The sequence below is a fragment of the Apus apus genome, chromosome 22 (genome assembly GCF_020740795.1).
Source record: "Apus apus isolate bApuApu2 chromosome 22, bApuApu2.pri.cur, whole genome shotgun sequence".
NCBI lineage: Eukaryota > Metazoa > Chordata > Aves > Apodiformes > Apodidae > Apus > Apus apus.
The window spans coordinates 5,663,239-5,680,628 of NC_067303.1; the positions used below are offsets into that span (position 1 = coordinate 5,663,239).

A 17,390-nucleotide genomic window follows, 5' to 3' on the forward strand; every position below is an offset into this window, starting at 1 on the left:
TCCACAGTGTGTGGTACTGAAGTTCTCCTCACCCAGCAGGAGAGAAGCTGCACAGGCACTAGACTCAAGCTGCTGGGCACACAGAGGTGCAAATTTGCACATCCATCAGCTTCAACCAGTTTTCCCATGGACTGGGTTTGGCTCAGAGCACTTTGCTTCCACTTGGTCACATCCACAAGGGCATGTCATGGTAGGACAAGGGGTAGCAGTTTCAAGCTAGAAAAGGGTAGATTTAGGTTGGACATTAGGAAAAGGCTCTTTAATAGGAGGGTGGTGGATCACTGGAACAGGTTGCCCAGAGAAGTGGTGGAGGCCTGGGGACATTCCAGGTCTCTGAGCAATCTGGTCTGGTTGGAGATGCCCCTGCTTATTGTAAAGGGGTTGGACTAGAGGACCTGGAGAGGTCCCTTCCAACCCAGGACGTTCTGTGATTCTATGTCACTTAGTTCTGTTGATCTGTGGATCAGGCCTTTTGTACCCAGCACAAATGGGAGCTGGGGTGGAAACCACCTTGTAACGAGTGCTTCAAAAATGGCAATTTATCTCCTGTTCCCTCTGGAGCTGCAGCACACACAGCCAGTGCTGGGTGTTGTTCTGAAGAGACAACCAGCTGCTCTGCACAGGAGTGGGAGCAGCACAGTCATTTTGCCTGATTTTCAGGCCTTGAAGAGGTAAAATGTGGATGCCAGGTGTTCTGCAGGGAGCGTTTGTGTAAAGGACCCGGGTTTGCACTGAACATTAAAAGCTCCCAACAGCTCCTCCCCTGCCGTGGTCGTGACGTTTCCACGCGCCTCAACAATTCCCCCTGAACGTTGAAGATGGGAAATCCTTTCTTTATTTTTTAAGAATTTTTTGTTTCCACTAAGAAATCTGGGGGGGCCCGTTGCCCTCCTTTGCGGCACTGGGGGTCCCTTCCGAGGGGTTCCCCGCAGGGCGGGGGGCGTTGCCAGGGCGGTTGCGGGGTCCAGTGGGGCCGCCCCATCCTGCCCCATATCCCACCCCATCCCGCCCCATATCCCACCCCATCCCGCCCCTCATCCCACCCCATCCCACCCCATCCCGCCCCTCATCCCGCCCCCCGTCTCCATGGCGACCGGCGACGCGTCCCGGGTCGGTCCCGCACCCTCCGGCCGCGCCGGGCTCAGGTAGGGTCGTGCGGGGTGGTCCCGGCATCCCACCCCCCACGGGGGTCCCGGTTCTTCTCCCTCTGCCACCCCCTCCTCCCCGGGGGCCCCTTTAGCTCTGCTCTTTCACCCTCCGCTCGGCTCTCGTGGGATCCGCCCCCCCCGGGTCCGGGTCTGGAGCCCCCAGTGTAAGGAGGAGGTGGAGATCCGGGGAGAGGCAGAGGAGGGTCCGGAGATGAGGGGCTGGAGCAGCTCTGCTCTGGGGACAGGCTGGGAGAGCTGGGGGGTTCAGCCTGGAGAAGAGAAGGCTCCAGGGAGACCTTAGAGCAGCTTCCAGTGCCTGAAGGGGCTCCAGGAAAGCTGGGGAGGGACTTGGGACAAGGGCAGGGAGGGAGAGGATGAGGGGGATGGATGAAAACTGGAAGAGGGAGATTGAGGTGAGACATGAGGAGGGAATTCTGGAGTGTGAGGGTGGTGAGAGCCTGGCCCAGGTTGCCCAGGGAAGCTGTGGCTGCCCCATCCCTGGCAGTGTTGAAGGGCAGGTTGGATGGGGCTTGGAGCAGCCTGGGCTGGTGGGAGGTGTCCCTGCCCAGGCAGGGGGGTGGAATGAGATCTTTCATTTCCCTTCCAACCCAACCCATTCTGTGATTCTATGATGACCACCCTGCTCGCAGGCATCATGACCCATTCCCAATATCCCAGTCCCCTGCCATTCCCTGCACCTGGTCCCCCCAACCAGCCCACACATAATTTCATGTGGAAGAAAACACAAAAACGTGTAACTCTCCCCCAGAACGCAGCCCTTAAATGCATGTCCTGCAGGCAAGGCAAGAAGGTGGCAACTTCCCTCTTGTGTTTGGTTACATTCAGACACTTTGCTGGTGTTTTCCCTCGAAGAAAATTATTTTGTTTATGTTTAATACATTTGCTTCTTCCCTCCCCCCCCAACAGGCTTCCAGGGAGAGGGATTATTGCAGGTGCACCCCCCTCGGCGCGGAGCTGAGCTGTGGCTTCCAGCATGGGAACTCTGGTGACCACAGTGCCCAGACACACCTCCCAGCCTGCTGCCTCCTCCGTGAGTTTTCCAGGAGTCCTTTTTGTGCCTGGCCTCTGGTTTGGGATGGTTGGTGGGGAAGCTGGGGGGGGGACACACACTCAGTGACACCAAGGCCTCGGTTGCAGCAGGCAGCTCGGTTTGCTCTTGCTGCAGCCCTGGCCTCACTGATCTCACAGCTTTCCTTTCTGAATCAGCCTCGTTTGCTTCTGTTTTCCCAACCAAAATAAAATTTATTAGCAAGAGCTGAACTGTGGCCACAGATCTTTCTCCAGGGCTGGTAAGTGAAGCAGAGCTGATAAAACAGGGGGCAAACAGAAGGAGTTGGTCAAAGCCTTGGATGGGAGGCTTGAAGGGAGGCTTGTGTGTTGCTGCGGGTGACAAGATGGTCTCACCAGCAGGAAAAGGGGCAGGAACAAGGGCTTTGTCAGGTATTTTTCCCGGAATTCAGCAGGGTTGGGGCCGTGCTGAACCCGGCCAGGAGAGGGCAATGCCACCCAGCAAACTGCCACCCTACACGTTTGTTGTGAGTGACTCTCACCAGCAGCAGTTGACGCGGTAGAGTGATTTGATATTGATATATTCGATTTTGGAATCATCCTCAGCAAGACAGATGGAGCATCAGCTTGAGTGAGAGGCTGTGTTGGTTTGCTTCTTGCAAAGGTCACGTTCAAAGGCATCTATTATGGTGCTGTGAAACTGAAAGGGGAACAGAATTCCTGCTACAAGAAGCAAGCCTGAAACTTAAAACACAAAGGTGGGAGAGCTATAAATGAATTTTTGGCAGGTATTTGCAGCACACACCTGTACCTGAGATGCACACAATGAACAGAAGAATGGCTCAGCATGCTCTGCCTTTCCATGTAGCCACCAGAAATAGTCTCTGTTTGACAATTCACACTGTCAAAGTGTGATTCTGATTCGAAGATAAGAGATCCCATGTAGGAGCAAATCTTTGATAACAGGATCTCTGGTGGGAAATAAATGACCAGCAGGCCTGGAGCTGCACCTGCCACATGTAATGAGAACATTTTGCCTCTCACTCTGCTGGTGTTCTGGCAGGTAGAAGCTCTGGAACAGGGTTACAGGACTGAAAGTGTCCACCTGAATTGCAGGTATCAGCCCCAGCTTTTCTTAGTTGGTCCAAACAGGCAGGCAGGTTGGGCTGCTGAGTGAATATCCCCTGGAATAGCCTCTCTGGGCCAAACCAGCTTCTGCACAGTCCCCCCAGGAGGTTCAGCTGAGGTTCATTTCTACATGTCTCAGGGATGACACTACTGTACAGTAGACACTACCATCTTTTCCAGGGCATTCCCTGCAAGGTGAGATGAACATTGAGAGACTGGAGAGATTTGAACCTCATTTCTTAAATGAACACTCTCATTGTTTGTTTAGAAAACTTGCTGGGCTTTGTATTTAATTCTAGTTTGAAAGTTTTCAGTTGTTTTCCTTCTTTTGACTTCGCAGTCAGGGCAGCTCGAGTGTGAATTCCTGGCTGTGGTGTTGCCTGGTTTGCAGCTTCCTGGCTCTGCCAGGTCTCTGACAGCACTCACTGCCGGTTTCTGGGGGCTGCAGGAGGGTTGCTGGGAGCTAAAGCAGCAGCTCTCACCGTCTCCCCTTTTGCTTCCCCAGCAGAACAAGCATCTGCTGCTCCCCAGCCCCTTCCCTGCCCCCACACCACACCACACAGGGCTGGCTGTGTGCGGCGGGGGCGAACAACCTCTGGCACACAGCAGGTTTTGTGCTGGAAATGGGTTTCAGATGTTTTCCCCAACTCAGCCCTGGAGCCTGCATCTTGTAAAGCTGCAGCGTTTCCATAGGAACCGGGTGACATCCCTGCTGCGGCTCCCCCAGCAGCTCCCCCCGGAGCATGCCCAGTGCGCGCCGCGCTCGGGCTGTCCCCGCGCAGCCACGGGCTGCACAGATGGGACGATGAGAGCGGTTCCTGAGCAGCTCCCACCCTTTGTCTTTGCGAGGAGGAGCAGCAAGAGGTCTTGCCCGGAGCTGGAGGAGCTGCCCCGTGCCCTCTGAGACCCGCGCCCGCCGGTGGGCTGCTGGAGCATGCTGGCCTGTTTGGCCAGGGGGAACTTGCTGGATATTCTCCAGGAAGGATTCACGGAGGTAACTGCATGTCCCGTGCCTCTCGCAGGGCTGCCCAGGGCAAGGCAGCCTGGCTTGGGGCAGCACCTCTCGGGAGTGGTTCCGTCCCTCCGCTCTTGGAGGGCTCTGGGGGGCAGAGGAGGGGAGAGACGAGCGAGAGGGTGGGAGAGCTGCTGGTTCCCGGCGGGGCGGCTCAGCCGGGGCTGCCTCTGCACACCCGCAGCTTTCTGAAGAGTTTCTGGCTGTTTCACAGCTGCTGGTCTTAGCTCCCGAGTTTTCCTTCTCCTCCCAGCGCCTGGGACCAGTAAATAATACAAAGGGCAAGGAGGCTGGGGAGCAGAGCTGATTTCCTAGAGCTGGCCCCTCTGCTGGGTGGATGAAGTCTGTGTGTCTGCAGGCTGTTGGGAAGCCTGCAAATCTGCTTTGTGGACACACATTCTTGGCAGAGGCTGACAAAGAGCTGCCTGGCTGCTTGTTTTTTTACCCCTCGTGTTCTGTAGGTTGAATCTTCCGGGCACAGAAATTCACCTTGGTTGGGAAAACAGACTTTGGAAAGTCTTCTTTTCTTGCTTATTCTGCTGCTGGGGAGACTGATGAAACAAGGAGTGAGAAGGACTAAGAAATCCCAGAGACTGGGAGCCTGGAGATGCGTGGGGGGTGCCAGTTGCTGTCGGTTCCCCTCGTTAGGGTGGAGAGAGGATTAGTTCTGTTGGACCCTCATGGACTCAGCACAGAATGCCAGGGCAGCCACGGCCTGGCCGTGCATCCTGCAGACCATGGAGCATCATTTCCTGTCTGCAAGCTGAGAAGGAAGGAAAGCTGAGGGTGCTCGTGCTGAAACCAAGCAGAAGCTGCTGTTTGCCTTCTCACCTGCTGGCAAGGAGAGTCTCTTGGTGTGGGGTTTTCAGCACACAGCTTGGTTTGGTTTGTGTTTAGTGCTTCCTCATCCTTGCAAAGCTCATCCCCCCCACCCCGTTCTGCCTCCATACTCCATTCTTCACAGAAGATGAACATCCCTCCTGGGCTTAGCAGCCCAGCCAGCCCGGGGAAAACAAACTGGGGATGAAACTTGAGCCTCTCAGCTTCATGCCAGCCACAGGTCTCCTTTGATTGCTCTGTGTAACCCTGTAAATCCCTCAGCCCCTCCTCCCCAGGGTATCCCAGTCTCATTTTCAGCTAGCACAGATATTGCTTTGCTTCAGGATACTCTTCCTCTGCTTCTGGGTAGATCCTTCTCTGGCATGAAGTAACAGCAACCTGCATATTAATAGTATAATTAATAATGGCAGCAAAGAACAGTTTTCCATTCAGTGCCAGCCCCGCCCTGACTGTCTGGTTTTATGCACAGATTGCTCAGCTGTGGGGAAAAAAAAATGTCCCACCATAAAAACTGATTCATTCTCACACCTCCCACTTGGGATCTCTTATTTACAGAAGTCCCTGAATGTGAAAGAGTGTCCCAAGGTGTCTGATCCCAACGCTCTGGGCTTGGAAGGCTGGAAGTGAGTGGCTGCTGGGCCTCGTGTTGGTGTATAAAAATGGATTCAAAAAGTCAGACTGAATTCTACACCAGCAGGAGTTGCCTTGCTGATTCAGTGTCTGCTCTTTGGATGGAGCATCTCTTCTAGCCAGGTGGCTTTTTGGGTGCTTAGATACCTGGAAACACAAGGACACGCTTCCCAAATCTCTGCATGAATGTCCACAAGTCCATAAGTTGCCAGCAAGCTCCTGGTGTGTGTGCAAATCTCAGGTGCAACCCTAAGGATGCTTGGGACCTAGAGCCAGTCCCAGTTTCTCTGAGGTCACTGATTGTGTGTCTCAATCTTGCACCTCTGGTCAATAATCCTGAGGAGTTACCCAGCACAGCCACGATGCAACGGGCAAGTTTCTTCGGTTGCTTTGCCTCCTGTGCCCTCTCCATCCGTGCTGCTGGCTGAGGGCCACCCCATCATGATGCCTCATTATCTCCTGGGTGGGCATGGGGAATGCAGCAGAGTTGTCCCCTCTGCAGCTCATGCCATTCTGCTTCACAGAGCACCCAGTAGATTGGTGCTTTCCCCAGGGCCAGCATCATCACACGCTACTAAGAGGAGCCAAAGAAATTCCAGGGTCAGGCCAGTGCATTTCCCTTTTCTTTCAGAGTCCAAGAAGGTTGTGGACAGTGTCACCTGCAGGCACCTGAAGCAGGATGGCTCCTGTCTGATGTGGAAATGAAGCCAACTCCCCTGAGGGCATCAGGCAGCTCCTCTCTCTCCCTCTTTAGTGGATTCTCCTGCCTTGGAGATGCTTCCCTGCTGATTGTTAAGGCTTCCCCAGCTCTGAGGAAGCCAAACCATTCAGTCCCAGAGCTGGATGGGGCATGGCAACGGGTGGCTGCTGAAATAAGTAGTTTAGAGTGCAAGGAAACTATGGAGGGCAGGGTCTCCTCTGTGTCCACGTGGCCTCACCTTGTTCTGTCTCCTTGAGGATCATAGAATAGAATCATAGAATAATTTAGGTTGGAAAAGACCTTTAAGATGATTGAATCCAACCATTAACCCAGCACTGCCAGGTCCAGTGCTAGTCCCTGTCCCTCAGCACCACATCTACAGGTCTTTTAAATCCCTCCAGGTATGGGGACTGCACCAGGGCCTGACAACCCTTTGGGGGAAAATGCAGTTTATCTGAGACATGCACTCCCACTTCTGTCCTTTACAACAGATGGGGTCCACAGAAACGTGTCAGAAATGGGCCTGACAGCTCCGAGACATTAATGTGTGTGGATTTTAGCAATAATACACCTTCTGTTGTTCAAGTTGGAAAATCATTTCCTCTGGCAATCTTAGTTATGTAGTGGCTTGTGTGCAATGAGTCATTTGAAATAGCTGGGCTTTCCCCTCTGAGGGTACAGGTACAGTCAGGATTGGCTCCTCTCCAGGGATTGAAATGGCAGTGAACTTCTAAGAACCCAGGCAGAGCTTGTTTTTGGAACCAGGGTGTCCCAGCAGAAGCAAAGTGGGAGGCAAGGCTGCCACACAAGGCTCTATCTACCTGGGGAAACACCCAGATGCTTTGCAGTGTGAGAGCTGCTGCTCCCAGCAGGGTGCATGCAGGGGGTGGTGCAGGGCAGGCAGGGCTCCCTGTCCTCTCCTTCTCAAGCTCCTGCCCCTTCCCCAAGTGCTTCATGTCCCATTTTCCCTGGGTTCTCAGCTGAGTGACACCTGCCATGGGCAGTTCCTGGCTTTCCCACACCTACAACCTCTCTCCCTTGCTCTTCAAGGTTTGCTGATGGTGGAGTTGAGATGGTTAGATGGCATCAAGAAGGACAGGGAACTGCTTGAGAGAGTCCAGAGCAGAGCCACAGAGATGATGGAGGGAGTGGAACATCTCCCTGATGAGGAAAGGCTGAGGGAGCTGGGTCTCTTGAGCTTGGAGAAGAGGAGATTGAGGGGCAACCTCATCCATGTTCACAAATACATTAAGGGCAGTGTCAGGAGGACAGAGCAGGCTTTGTTCAGTGATGTCCAGTGACAGGACAGGGGGCAGTGGGTGCCAACTGGAGCATAGGAGGTTCCATCTGAATATCAGAAACAACTTCTTTCCTGTGAGGGTGACAGAGCCCTGGGACAGGCTGCCCAGAGAGGCTGTGGAGTCTCCTTCTCTGGAGACTTTCAAACCCACCTGGACACGTTCCTGTGTGATGTGCTCTGGGTGACCCTGCTCTGGCAGGGGGGTTGGGCTGGGGGATCTTTCCAGGTCCCTTCCAACCCCTAAGATTCCATGATCCTGTCTGTAAGAGCTAAGTTGTTGCTGGGGAGAATGACCTGCCTTTGATTTTGGTTTGCTTTTCTGGCTGAGATGATTTTGCTGCCAGGATGGACTTGCTACTGCCTTCTTCTGGCAGCCGCTCTGTCCCCCTGGGTGTAACATGCATGATCTGGGATGAAAACCTCTCTGCTGCTCTGATCTTAGCAGAAGAAACTTGCCCTCACCATCTCCCTGCACTGGGTGCTATTTACAGCTAATAGGATTCCCTATGCAGAGAGCTGGTTTGGCTTGTCTCCCTCAGCCAGTTCAGCCCATTAGGACCAGCCCATCTGAACACCTCAGAGCCCCAGGCTTCACTAAAAGACATGAAGCTCTTCAGGGATGCTCCTGGTTTCCACACAGTCTTGTGAGCCTCATTTCACATCAGCTTTGGTTTTGGTATATGAGCCCGCCAGGATGTTAGACCTGCTCTGCACTGCTCCAGCCAGGGGATGGTCAGGCAGCTCTGGTGAAAGGCTTGGCCAGGCTGGGGTCTGAAGGGCCACCTGAACCTTGCCAGGTTGCCTGTCTGGTCTGCAAGACACTGGGCAGCTGCTGCACGGTCATCCTGCTAAGCAGAGACACAAAACATGCCTGAGCAGGTCCAGACATAAGTACAGACACAAGGAAACTCAGCTGGGAGCTCTCACAAGGAGAGGTACTTCTTACCTGTTTTTCCTAGCCAGCAGCAGGACGAGCTGGCCCGGGAGGGATGTGTTTGCTGCTCTGTAGGATGAGGGGCTGAGCAGTGAGGGTTCAGTCCCTGCCCAAGGTTCACCGTGTGCCTCCGCTGGGCGCTCAGCTGCTGCAGAGCAGGGCTGTCCCGGAGCTGGCACGGGTTTGTTGGCAGGACAGTGTTTCACCAACCAGAGCAGCTGCTTTAGAGCTAGAAACTGAGGCACAGGGAGGCAGAGCAGGCTGCCAGCTTCCCAGGGAGTCTCTTGCAGGAACAGACTCTGTGTCCTAACTGTGCCTTCAGTGCCCTGGGCGACCTCACTGGGTGTCCCTTCCCGTTTTCTTCATACAAAAGGTCCTAGTGAGCAGCAAGCTCTGCTCAGCACCCCCCCTGTGTGCTCAGGCTCTCCACAAAGCTGCTTCTCCCTGTCTCTGCAGGGCTGCTGACTGCCCTCTGCTCAAGAAGGAACAATGCTCCTTTTCTTCCCTGAAACATCAGGGAATGTCTCAGTGCAAGTTGTTCTGACAGACCTTAGACTTTGTTTGGGTGTAGTGGAACCATTTGGAAATTCAGGGTGAATCATGTGTTCCAAATTACTGGCAATTTACAGTGAGAGATCTCTTGTGGCTCAGCTTTTTGCCTGTGTGAGCAAAGGGTCTCAAAATGCCAGACTGGGGAAACTGCAGAGACACTGAAACATCTTTCCCTGGCAGTGTTGAAGGGCAGGTTGGATGGGGCTCTGAGCAACCTGGGCTGGTGGGAGGTGTCCCTGCCCATGCAGGGGGTTGGAACTGGATGATTTTTCAGGTCCCTTCCAACCAAAACCATTCCATGATTCTATGATCTTGCAGAAGTGTCAGAAATTATCCCTAACAGCAGCAACTTTGGCTTCGAATGGCAGTGACAGTTTGGGGTGTGGAAATCTGACAGGTGATTCAAAGGAATCCATCCTTTGAATCCATCCAAGAGTCCTTTTACATTCTGTTCTGTCTGGTAGACTTCTGGAGTAGCTGCTGCCTGCAGTGACAGTGAATTTGTCTAAGGAACAGATTCCCTCTTCAGATTTCTGGTCATAAAGGGTGCACAGAACAGCCCCTGTGGCTGTGGAAGGTCTGGTGAGTAACCCCAGGACTTCTGCAAACAGGAGGCTGGAGGTCAAGGAAGTGTAGGTAGAAAACAGGTTCATTCCAGGGAGGATGCTTGTGTGTGGTGTTACGAAAGTGACTGGCAAAATGTAGGTGCCCCTCACAAAAACACCCCCCTGTGGCAAAGTTTGCACTTTTGAGTCTTTGAAATTGATCTTAGAAGTTTTAAAAACATGTGCTGGCTACAATTCCATTCAGACTTCAGGGTAATCCTTCTTTCTGGGTCTCAGAAAAGCAGTGAACAATCCTGGTCCAGACGTGTCAGAGTGTTGGAAATGTCCCTATTTTCACTGAGACCAGGGAGAAGGGTTAAGGAGCTCCTGGTCTGCAGCTCACACACTATTTCTGGCTCCTGCTGTGCACTGGATTGCATGGGTGCCTCCTTTTCCAGACTGGGTTGCTGTACTGAGTCATCTCCTGTGCTTCAGACAGGCTGTTTATAGGAGAGTGGGAAAATACAGATCAGAGCAGAAGTTATTTTGAATGAAATTACACCTCCTGCTTTAAAGGAAGAGTTTTATGAAAGAGGAGTCCTGTGGGTGCAAATGGTTGTTCTGGCATCACCCTGGTCATAATTGGGTGGGTTTCACTCTTGGATGCATCAGGAGTTAATCTCAATACATTACACAGCCTGAATCACATTTAAGGAGCAGGGGTTTCTTTTTTTTGGGGGGGGGGCAAATTCTGCTGGCTCTGAGAGCAGAGCAACGTTTTCTTTGCTTGTGAGTTTTTATTTTCTGCTCCCACAAAGGCCTTCTCAAACAATCAAGTGAGATTTCTCAGTCTTTCTTTCTCAAAAATGGAACTGGAGGAACACTGGATGGAAAATTACAGCTCCCATCTAATTAAGGTAATGTCAGAAAGCTTAGAAATCACACAGGGCCTTAACCATGACATCCTGATGCAATTAGGGTGGCCTTTGAGCTTTGCTGCCACAGACACTGGGGACAGACAGGACACTTAATGCCTTTCATGCTGGGACCAACCTCAGAGCATGAGGGCTTTTGTTCCTGACCTTGTTAGTCCTGGTGCTTGGGCAGAATCCACAGGGCATGGAGGAAAAGCAAAGATGATGAGAAAAATTATTCTTCCAGGCTGATTAATGCAACAATAAGGATAGATTCGAGTTCATCAAATGAATGGAGAAAAGGAATCTCTTCCTAGGAGCAGAGAGGGCCATGGGAGTCTCCTGTAGCAGAGCAAGGTCAGGCCCTCTGAGGGCATCTGCCTGCTCAGGAATGATTTTGTCCAGGAATGGAGACTTGAGCAACTTCAAAACTTGCAACTGAGCCTAAGCTCAGAGGAGGTGAAAACAAACCTTGTCCAGTAGGTGCACTGGTGATACAGAAGAGAGAAGCACCTCAGGGCAGTGGGACCTGCCTGCATTTGCTGTCAGCTGGGCTGGCTGGGTGGGTGGCTGGGTGGGTGGGTGGGAAGGGGGAAACGTGAGCCCTGGGCAGCAGGTGGTGAATTGCACTGGGGCCATGAGAATAGCAAGGACACTGGCAGGAGATTTGCAGCAGAGCTGCTGCTTTTCTTCCACCTGTGGAAATTACTAGATAATGACACTTAATTGTGGTGATCAGTAAGAGGTTAAAGCTGCTGAGAAAAAGGTGTTTTCCTCCTGGGTATCATTGCCTGGCAATTGGAGGCACCAGGATATATAGATGCTCCTGAGCCCTGCAGCAGTTTTCCTGCAGCCAGTGGGTCAGAGGCCCTTTCTTGCTGGAAAAGGGAGCCAGAGTGAATTCCTGCTGTGGGCTGTGCTGCTTTTGCTGCGGTGCTAAGCTGCCATTTGCCAGCAGAAGTTGGGAAACACCTTCCAGCTGCAGGTGGCCCCTAATACCTTGCTTAAAAAAACCACCTCCTGCCCTGCAAAATCTTCTAAGGCTTCCAGAGTGGCTTGGAGAGAAGCTCCCTGCAATGGTCTGCCTGGGAGCTGAAGCAACTTGGGCTCCAGCTCCTTCCAGGTAAGGGAGCTGCTCTTCCCACTGCAAGGCACAGGTAAACCTGCCCTTTTTTTGGAACACAAAGCTGTGCTAATATAAATAGGATTAAGCTTAACCCCACTGTAAGCCTCGTAATGTGTGCTCTGCGCGGTGAATCTTAGACCAGGCTGGTTTGTTTTTCTTCTGAAAATCCTGGTTTTGAAAGAGCTGTTGGTGCAGGAGCAGAGCAGTGTGAGCCCCAGGGAGTCTGAGATGTGGCTGAACAGAAGCTCAAACAAAAATGCAGGGAGAAGCAGAAAACTCCTGCGTGGCTGATGTATGAATTATTCAGCTAATTATCCAACTCTTATGAAGGAGGAGGATAAACCAAACAGCAAAAGCTGCTCCCTGCCTGAGCCCATATCCCTGCTCTTGGGTGTAGCCATCCCAGGCTATAAACTGACCCAGGGAAGCTCTAGGGATGGGTTCAACCTCTTGGAGCTTCTGAAGAAGCTGAAGGAGCATAGCTGCAGCATCCCAGGGGGTGGTGGAACAGGTCCCAGGGGATCTTGCTCCTCAACAGAACACCAGAGAGGAGTGCTAGGAATGTCAGCAGATGTTGGAGCATAAGATCTGAGCAGGCTTGGGGGAATACTGGGGCCAGCCTCCTTGGCACAAAGGCTCACTCTGCTTCCTTTCATCCTCTGGGTTTGTTCTCCTTGCTCTGTCTCTGGGGTTAGTGTCTCTGTTAATTATGTAGAAGGCACAAAATGTCCTGTCCTGGGTGAAACCACTGTGGGGACAGTCTTGGAAAAGGAGAGGAGGAGCACTGCTGAGATGTCCCCTCTACCTCCTGGGTTGTTCCCAACCTCCTTTCTTTCCTCCTTGGAGTCTTGTTGACTAAGAAGAGCTGAGACCCATGTGAGACTGGCTGGGGCACACATGGAGCTGTGGTGCCAGCAGCCAGAAGTGCTGATGGCACATGTGTTTGGGGTGTATTTCTGTGGGGAAGTGACAAGCAGAGGCAAGGGGGTATTTTTGTGGGGTGGACCAGGCTGTGTGGAGCTGCTGTTCCTGTGGCAGAATACATCCTAGGAAACCTTTGTGCTCCCTGTGCTGGAAGAGGGTACCTGGAGTACCTCCCAGGAATGATGTGTCTCCAAGCAGCAAGTGTGGGAGTACTTAGGGCTGTTCTGCTTGGAATCGAGGCATGTCTGGGGCTTTGAACAAATGGCATTCTGAGGGACTGAAATAAGTGGTTTCCTTTTTTTTAAATATAGTTCTGCCTCATTAAACTGAACCTGGGGCTGATCAAGGGGGTGTAGGACTTGAAGGTAAGACCTGCAGTGTCCTTATTATTGCTCAGTTTCCATCAGCTGATGGGGAAGTCAGAGAGGGGGGAAGCAAAGCATTTTTGACTCTCTAGCTCAAAAAAAAAAAAAAATGCTGTTGGGATTTCTGCTGAGCAGCTCAGAGGCTTTGTTCCTTCCTGCAGTTAACAGTGCTTTGCCTTTTTTTTAGGTCACTAAACTTTTATCTCTTGTAATTTTCTGGGTAAGTTCAGCCACCCACTCACCTCAGCTGCCAGCAGAGCCAGCCTGCTCCCTGGGTTTCCAGCTTTGCTGCAGTCCCAGTCCTCAGAACTTCTAGTTTTTTTGGATGCAAAATCAGGAAGTGCTGCTCAGCCCAACTGTCTGAACTGCAGGAAAATCTGATGCTTTAGTGGAGGGGGGGGGGGGGAAAAAAAAGGCAAAACCAATGAGCCAAACAGCTAAATCTGCTAGTGGAGTATAAGCCTGCAGTGCCACTGGTGTGAAATCACTTTATAATGGTGACATCCACATTCCACTGCCTCAAAATCCTCCCTTCTAACAATCGTGGTTTAAAATGTAAATGCACTGGGATTTAGGAGTGATTCCCCCCCCTAATAATAACAATGTAAACATTCTTAGGCTTTTCAGAGATAGAAGCTAAAAGTTTGCCAAAAATGTTTTCTCGTGAGGCATGAAGAGGGTTCAGGGGCAAGAAACAGAAAACAAACTGGTCTGTGTTTTGTTGTTTTTTTTTTCTTTTGAGTGAAAACAGGAGTGAATGGAAGAACCACAGAGACTCTTACAAAAATGGCACATTTTCTGTGGGCTGGGAGGGGCTGTGCCCTGCTGGCATTAGTGCAATGTAATAATTTAGACCTTTGCAAAGTGATTGGAAAAATGACAACAAGGTAGTAAACACAACTGGGATGAGATTATTTCCCCTGAATGACTTCAGATTGTGGTTTTCATGCTGCAAGCCCATTTGGTGGATCTTTAGTTCTGAATCTAGATCTTCCTGTAGTGGTTGCTGTAAACAAACCTACCTCTTCTCTCTGGTACTTGTTTGAAGAAATTAAAGTTTATTGAGTCAGTGCAGTAGAAAGTTCATGGCTGTGCTGGCACTGGGCTGTTGGGACTGAGCCTTGGTGAGCAGGTGAGCAGTTAAAATAGAACTGGAAGAGGTGGGGGTGCTATTTGCAGCTGGCAAGAGTTCCCACTGCTCTGCTGGAAATCGCCACAGGGTGACTGGGTTGGGCAAGAGGGGTAAAGTGAAGGCTTGTTGAGTCTCCATGGTGCCTGGTTGCATGAAGTAGAAAAGAGCCCTGAAACTGGGCAGGCAAAACTGACCCTCAACATTGCCAAGGCAGCCAGAGAGGAGCTTGCAGATCCAACCCCCTGGCAGGCTGGGGCTGCTCCAGGAAATCTGCATCACATCTGCCACTTCTGCTTCCTTTTCTTTCCCAAAAGCCATGAGGCAGCCCCCTGGGCTCCTCTGCTCTGCTGAGGGAGCAGAACTGGCTGAACATGGGTCCAGGCACCTTTCTGAGCCAGCAGACCCCACCGTGGTGGGACTAAAGTTGGATTTCCTGTGTCATGATCATTAAGAGTGAAGCTGTGATCAAACTGTGGCTCTGATGGGCTGTAAAAACATCAACTCTGACTGACACTGCTGAGATAATATGGAATGGAGACTTAAAACCTGCTGCATGGGCAGAATAATGGGAAGCTTAGTGAAAAGAGAGGTAATCCTGTAACTGGATCAGTTTGTTTCCCCTCCATGTACCATTCCAACCCTGCCCAAAGGGGTTGCAGTGTTACCAGTGCTCCTGGAAGTGCTCCTGGGAGGGGGATGGGAAGGTCATGTGAAGATGCTCTTTGCCTTTCAGTCACTTGTGCCAGATGGGTCCTCACGCTGCCCAGAAGCTTCAGCTTCCCTTGGTCTTCCCCTGGTGTGCACGTGCCTATGGAGCAGCATCCAGCAGGACCTGCTGGGCAGGCTGTGCTCCTTGCTCTCAGCTCTTGCAGGTGTTAAATGCTGCAGCAAACCAACTTCCCACAGGTACAGAAATAGAAAATGGGCCACTAGAAATGCTGCTGCTGCAGCTCCAAGGAGCTGGAGGAAGGGGGCTGCACAACAGGGAGCCTCTTCCCTGCTCCAGGGGCTGTTTGTTACACATGAGCTGTGCTGGGAAGCTGTGGTCTCTTCCAGGAGATCTATCCTGGTTGTTCCTTCTGGTAGGTGGTACAGTTGAGTGGGAAATCACACTGGGGTTCTTCTGCATTGTGAGTTCTCTGCTTTCTTGATGCCTGGAAGAAAACGGTGTGGACGGGATAACAAAAGCTGTGAATTCTGGCACTGAAAATGAGGGGATGCCAGCGTGGGTTTGGCACCACCCTGAGCTAGGAGCCACATAAAGGTCCTGTCCTGCTGCCTGCTTGCTCCTCTTGGCATGGAGGGAGCAGCAGCCCAGGGTGCAGGGCTGCCAGCCAGTGCTCAGCAGGCTGTGGGCTGAGCCCACTGGTGTTTGCAAAGGGCAAAAGGCAACGAAGTTGAATGAAGATGAAAGAGAATCACAGAATCAGAGCTGTGCAGCTTCCCCCTGGAAGGGCAGTGACGTGCAAGCACTTTGTTGTCTATTTTCAGCAACAGCTACAGACATATGTGGCCTGGGTGAATTCCCAGCTGAAGAAGAAGCCAACAGCAAAGCCAGTCCAGGACCTGAGACAAGATCTCCGAGATGGAGTCGTTCTGGCTTTGCTCATTGAGATTGTAGGTCAGTAATGCCATCTGGCACTATTTTTCATCCTGCAGCTTTAGATCTTGTGTAGAAGAGGCTGGCCTTGGCACTGGCATCTGTCAGCCACCCTGGCAGATGTTAGTGATGGTGTCAGAGCTTGGGGGGGGGGGGGTTGGGGAGGAGTGACTTGAAAAGAAAACAGTTATTAAGCAAATCATAAATGCAATTCTCTTGAAGTTTTAGCACTTAGAACAGAGGTGCTGGAATCAATGCAGTTCTTCTCCAGTGTAAAGTGTTTTTTCCTCTCCTTTTAGCTGGGGAGAAGCTCAATGGCATTCAGGTCAACCCCACCAGCCAGCAGGAGATGAGGGAAAATGTGGATAAAGTCTTGCAGTTTGTGGCATCCAAGAAGATCCGGATGCATCAGACGTCAGCGAAAGGTCTGTGGTGGGAGGCCTGGTTCTGAACGTGTTCGGTAGCAAACAGGCAAGGCGTTTAGATGAGGTTTGTGGGAGAGCCTGGGTTTCTTCCTCTGGTGGTTTGGCAGCAGGTTTGGGGCGGGATGATGCTGTGCTCTTGACCCTGTGGGGCTTCCCCGTGCGGGTCGGAGGCGGCCGTGGTGGAGCCCCGCGCTGACACCCTTGTGTCTTGCAGAGATTGTCGATGGGAACTTGAAATCCATCATGAGGCTGATCCTGGCCTTGGCTGCCCACTTCAAGCCGGGCTCGGGGAGAGCAGGGAGCCACAGCCCTGCTGGAGTGGTGGGGAAGAGCTGCCCAGCAAGCCCTGGCCAGCGCGGAGCCCGCTCGGCGGCGGCGGCGGCGCAGGGAGCGGTGGCAGCCCTGGCCGAGGCTCGGCGGGACGCGCTGCGCTCCGGCCGGGACGGGCTCAGGCTCAGGCACAGGTGAGGAGCTGCTCCTGCTGCTGCCAGCCCGGCTGCTGCACCTCGGCGGGGGGACACGGGGTCCTGTAAAACGGATGCTGAAAGTTCGTCACCCTGAGAGATGGGGGGGAGGTGGGAATGACCTCCTGAGGGACCCTGGGAACAGTGGGATGTGGGAATGACCTCCTGAGGGACCCTGGGAACAGTGGGAATGACCTCCTGAGGGACCCTGGGAACAGTGGGAATGACCTCCTGAGGGACTCTGAGAACAGTGGAATATGGGAATGACCTCCTGAGGGACTCTGAGAACAGTGGAATATGGGAATGACCTCCTGAGGGACTCTGAGAACAGTGGGAGATGGGAATGACCTCCTGAGGGACCATGAGAGCAGTGGAATATGGGAATAACCTCCTGAGGGACTCTGAGAACAGTGGGACATGGGAATAAGCTTCCAAGTGACCCTGAGAACAGTGGGAGATGGGAATGACCTCCTGAGGGACCCTGGGAACAGTGGGATGTGGGAATGACCTCCTGAGGGACCCTGGGAACAGTGGGATGTGGGAATGACCTCCTGAGGGACCCTGGGAACAGTGGGATGTGGGAATGACCTCCTGAGGGACCCTGGGAGCAGTGGGACATGGG

General features: G+C 52.5%; 1 protein-coding gene across 4 annotated transcripts in view; it reads left to right on the forward strand.

The window, feature by feature from the left end:
- The first annotated feature begins 4,124 nt into the window (after positions 1 to 4,124).
- The window catches only part of DIXDC1 (DIX domain containing 1), a 33,475-nt gene continuing 20,209 nt past the window's right edge, over positions 4,125 to 17,390 (forward strand). For all 4 annotated transcript variants that reach the window (XM_051638490.1, XM_051638491.1, XM_051638494.1 and 1 more), the window contains exons 1-4: positions 4,125 to 4,299; positions 15,771 to 15,900; positions 16,179 to 16,304; positions 16,519 to 16,768. In XM_051638490.1, coding sequence (XP_051494450.1) covers positions 4,240 to 4,299; positions 15,771 to 15,900; positions 16,179 to 16,304; positions 16,519 to 16,768 — 566 coding nt within the window. In that variant the 5' untranslated portion in view covers positions 4,125 to 4,239. The remainder of the gene's footprint in view (positions 4,300 to 15,770; positions 15,901 to 16,178; positions 16,305 to 16,518; positions 16,769 to 17,390) is intronic.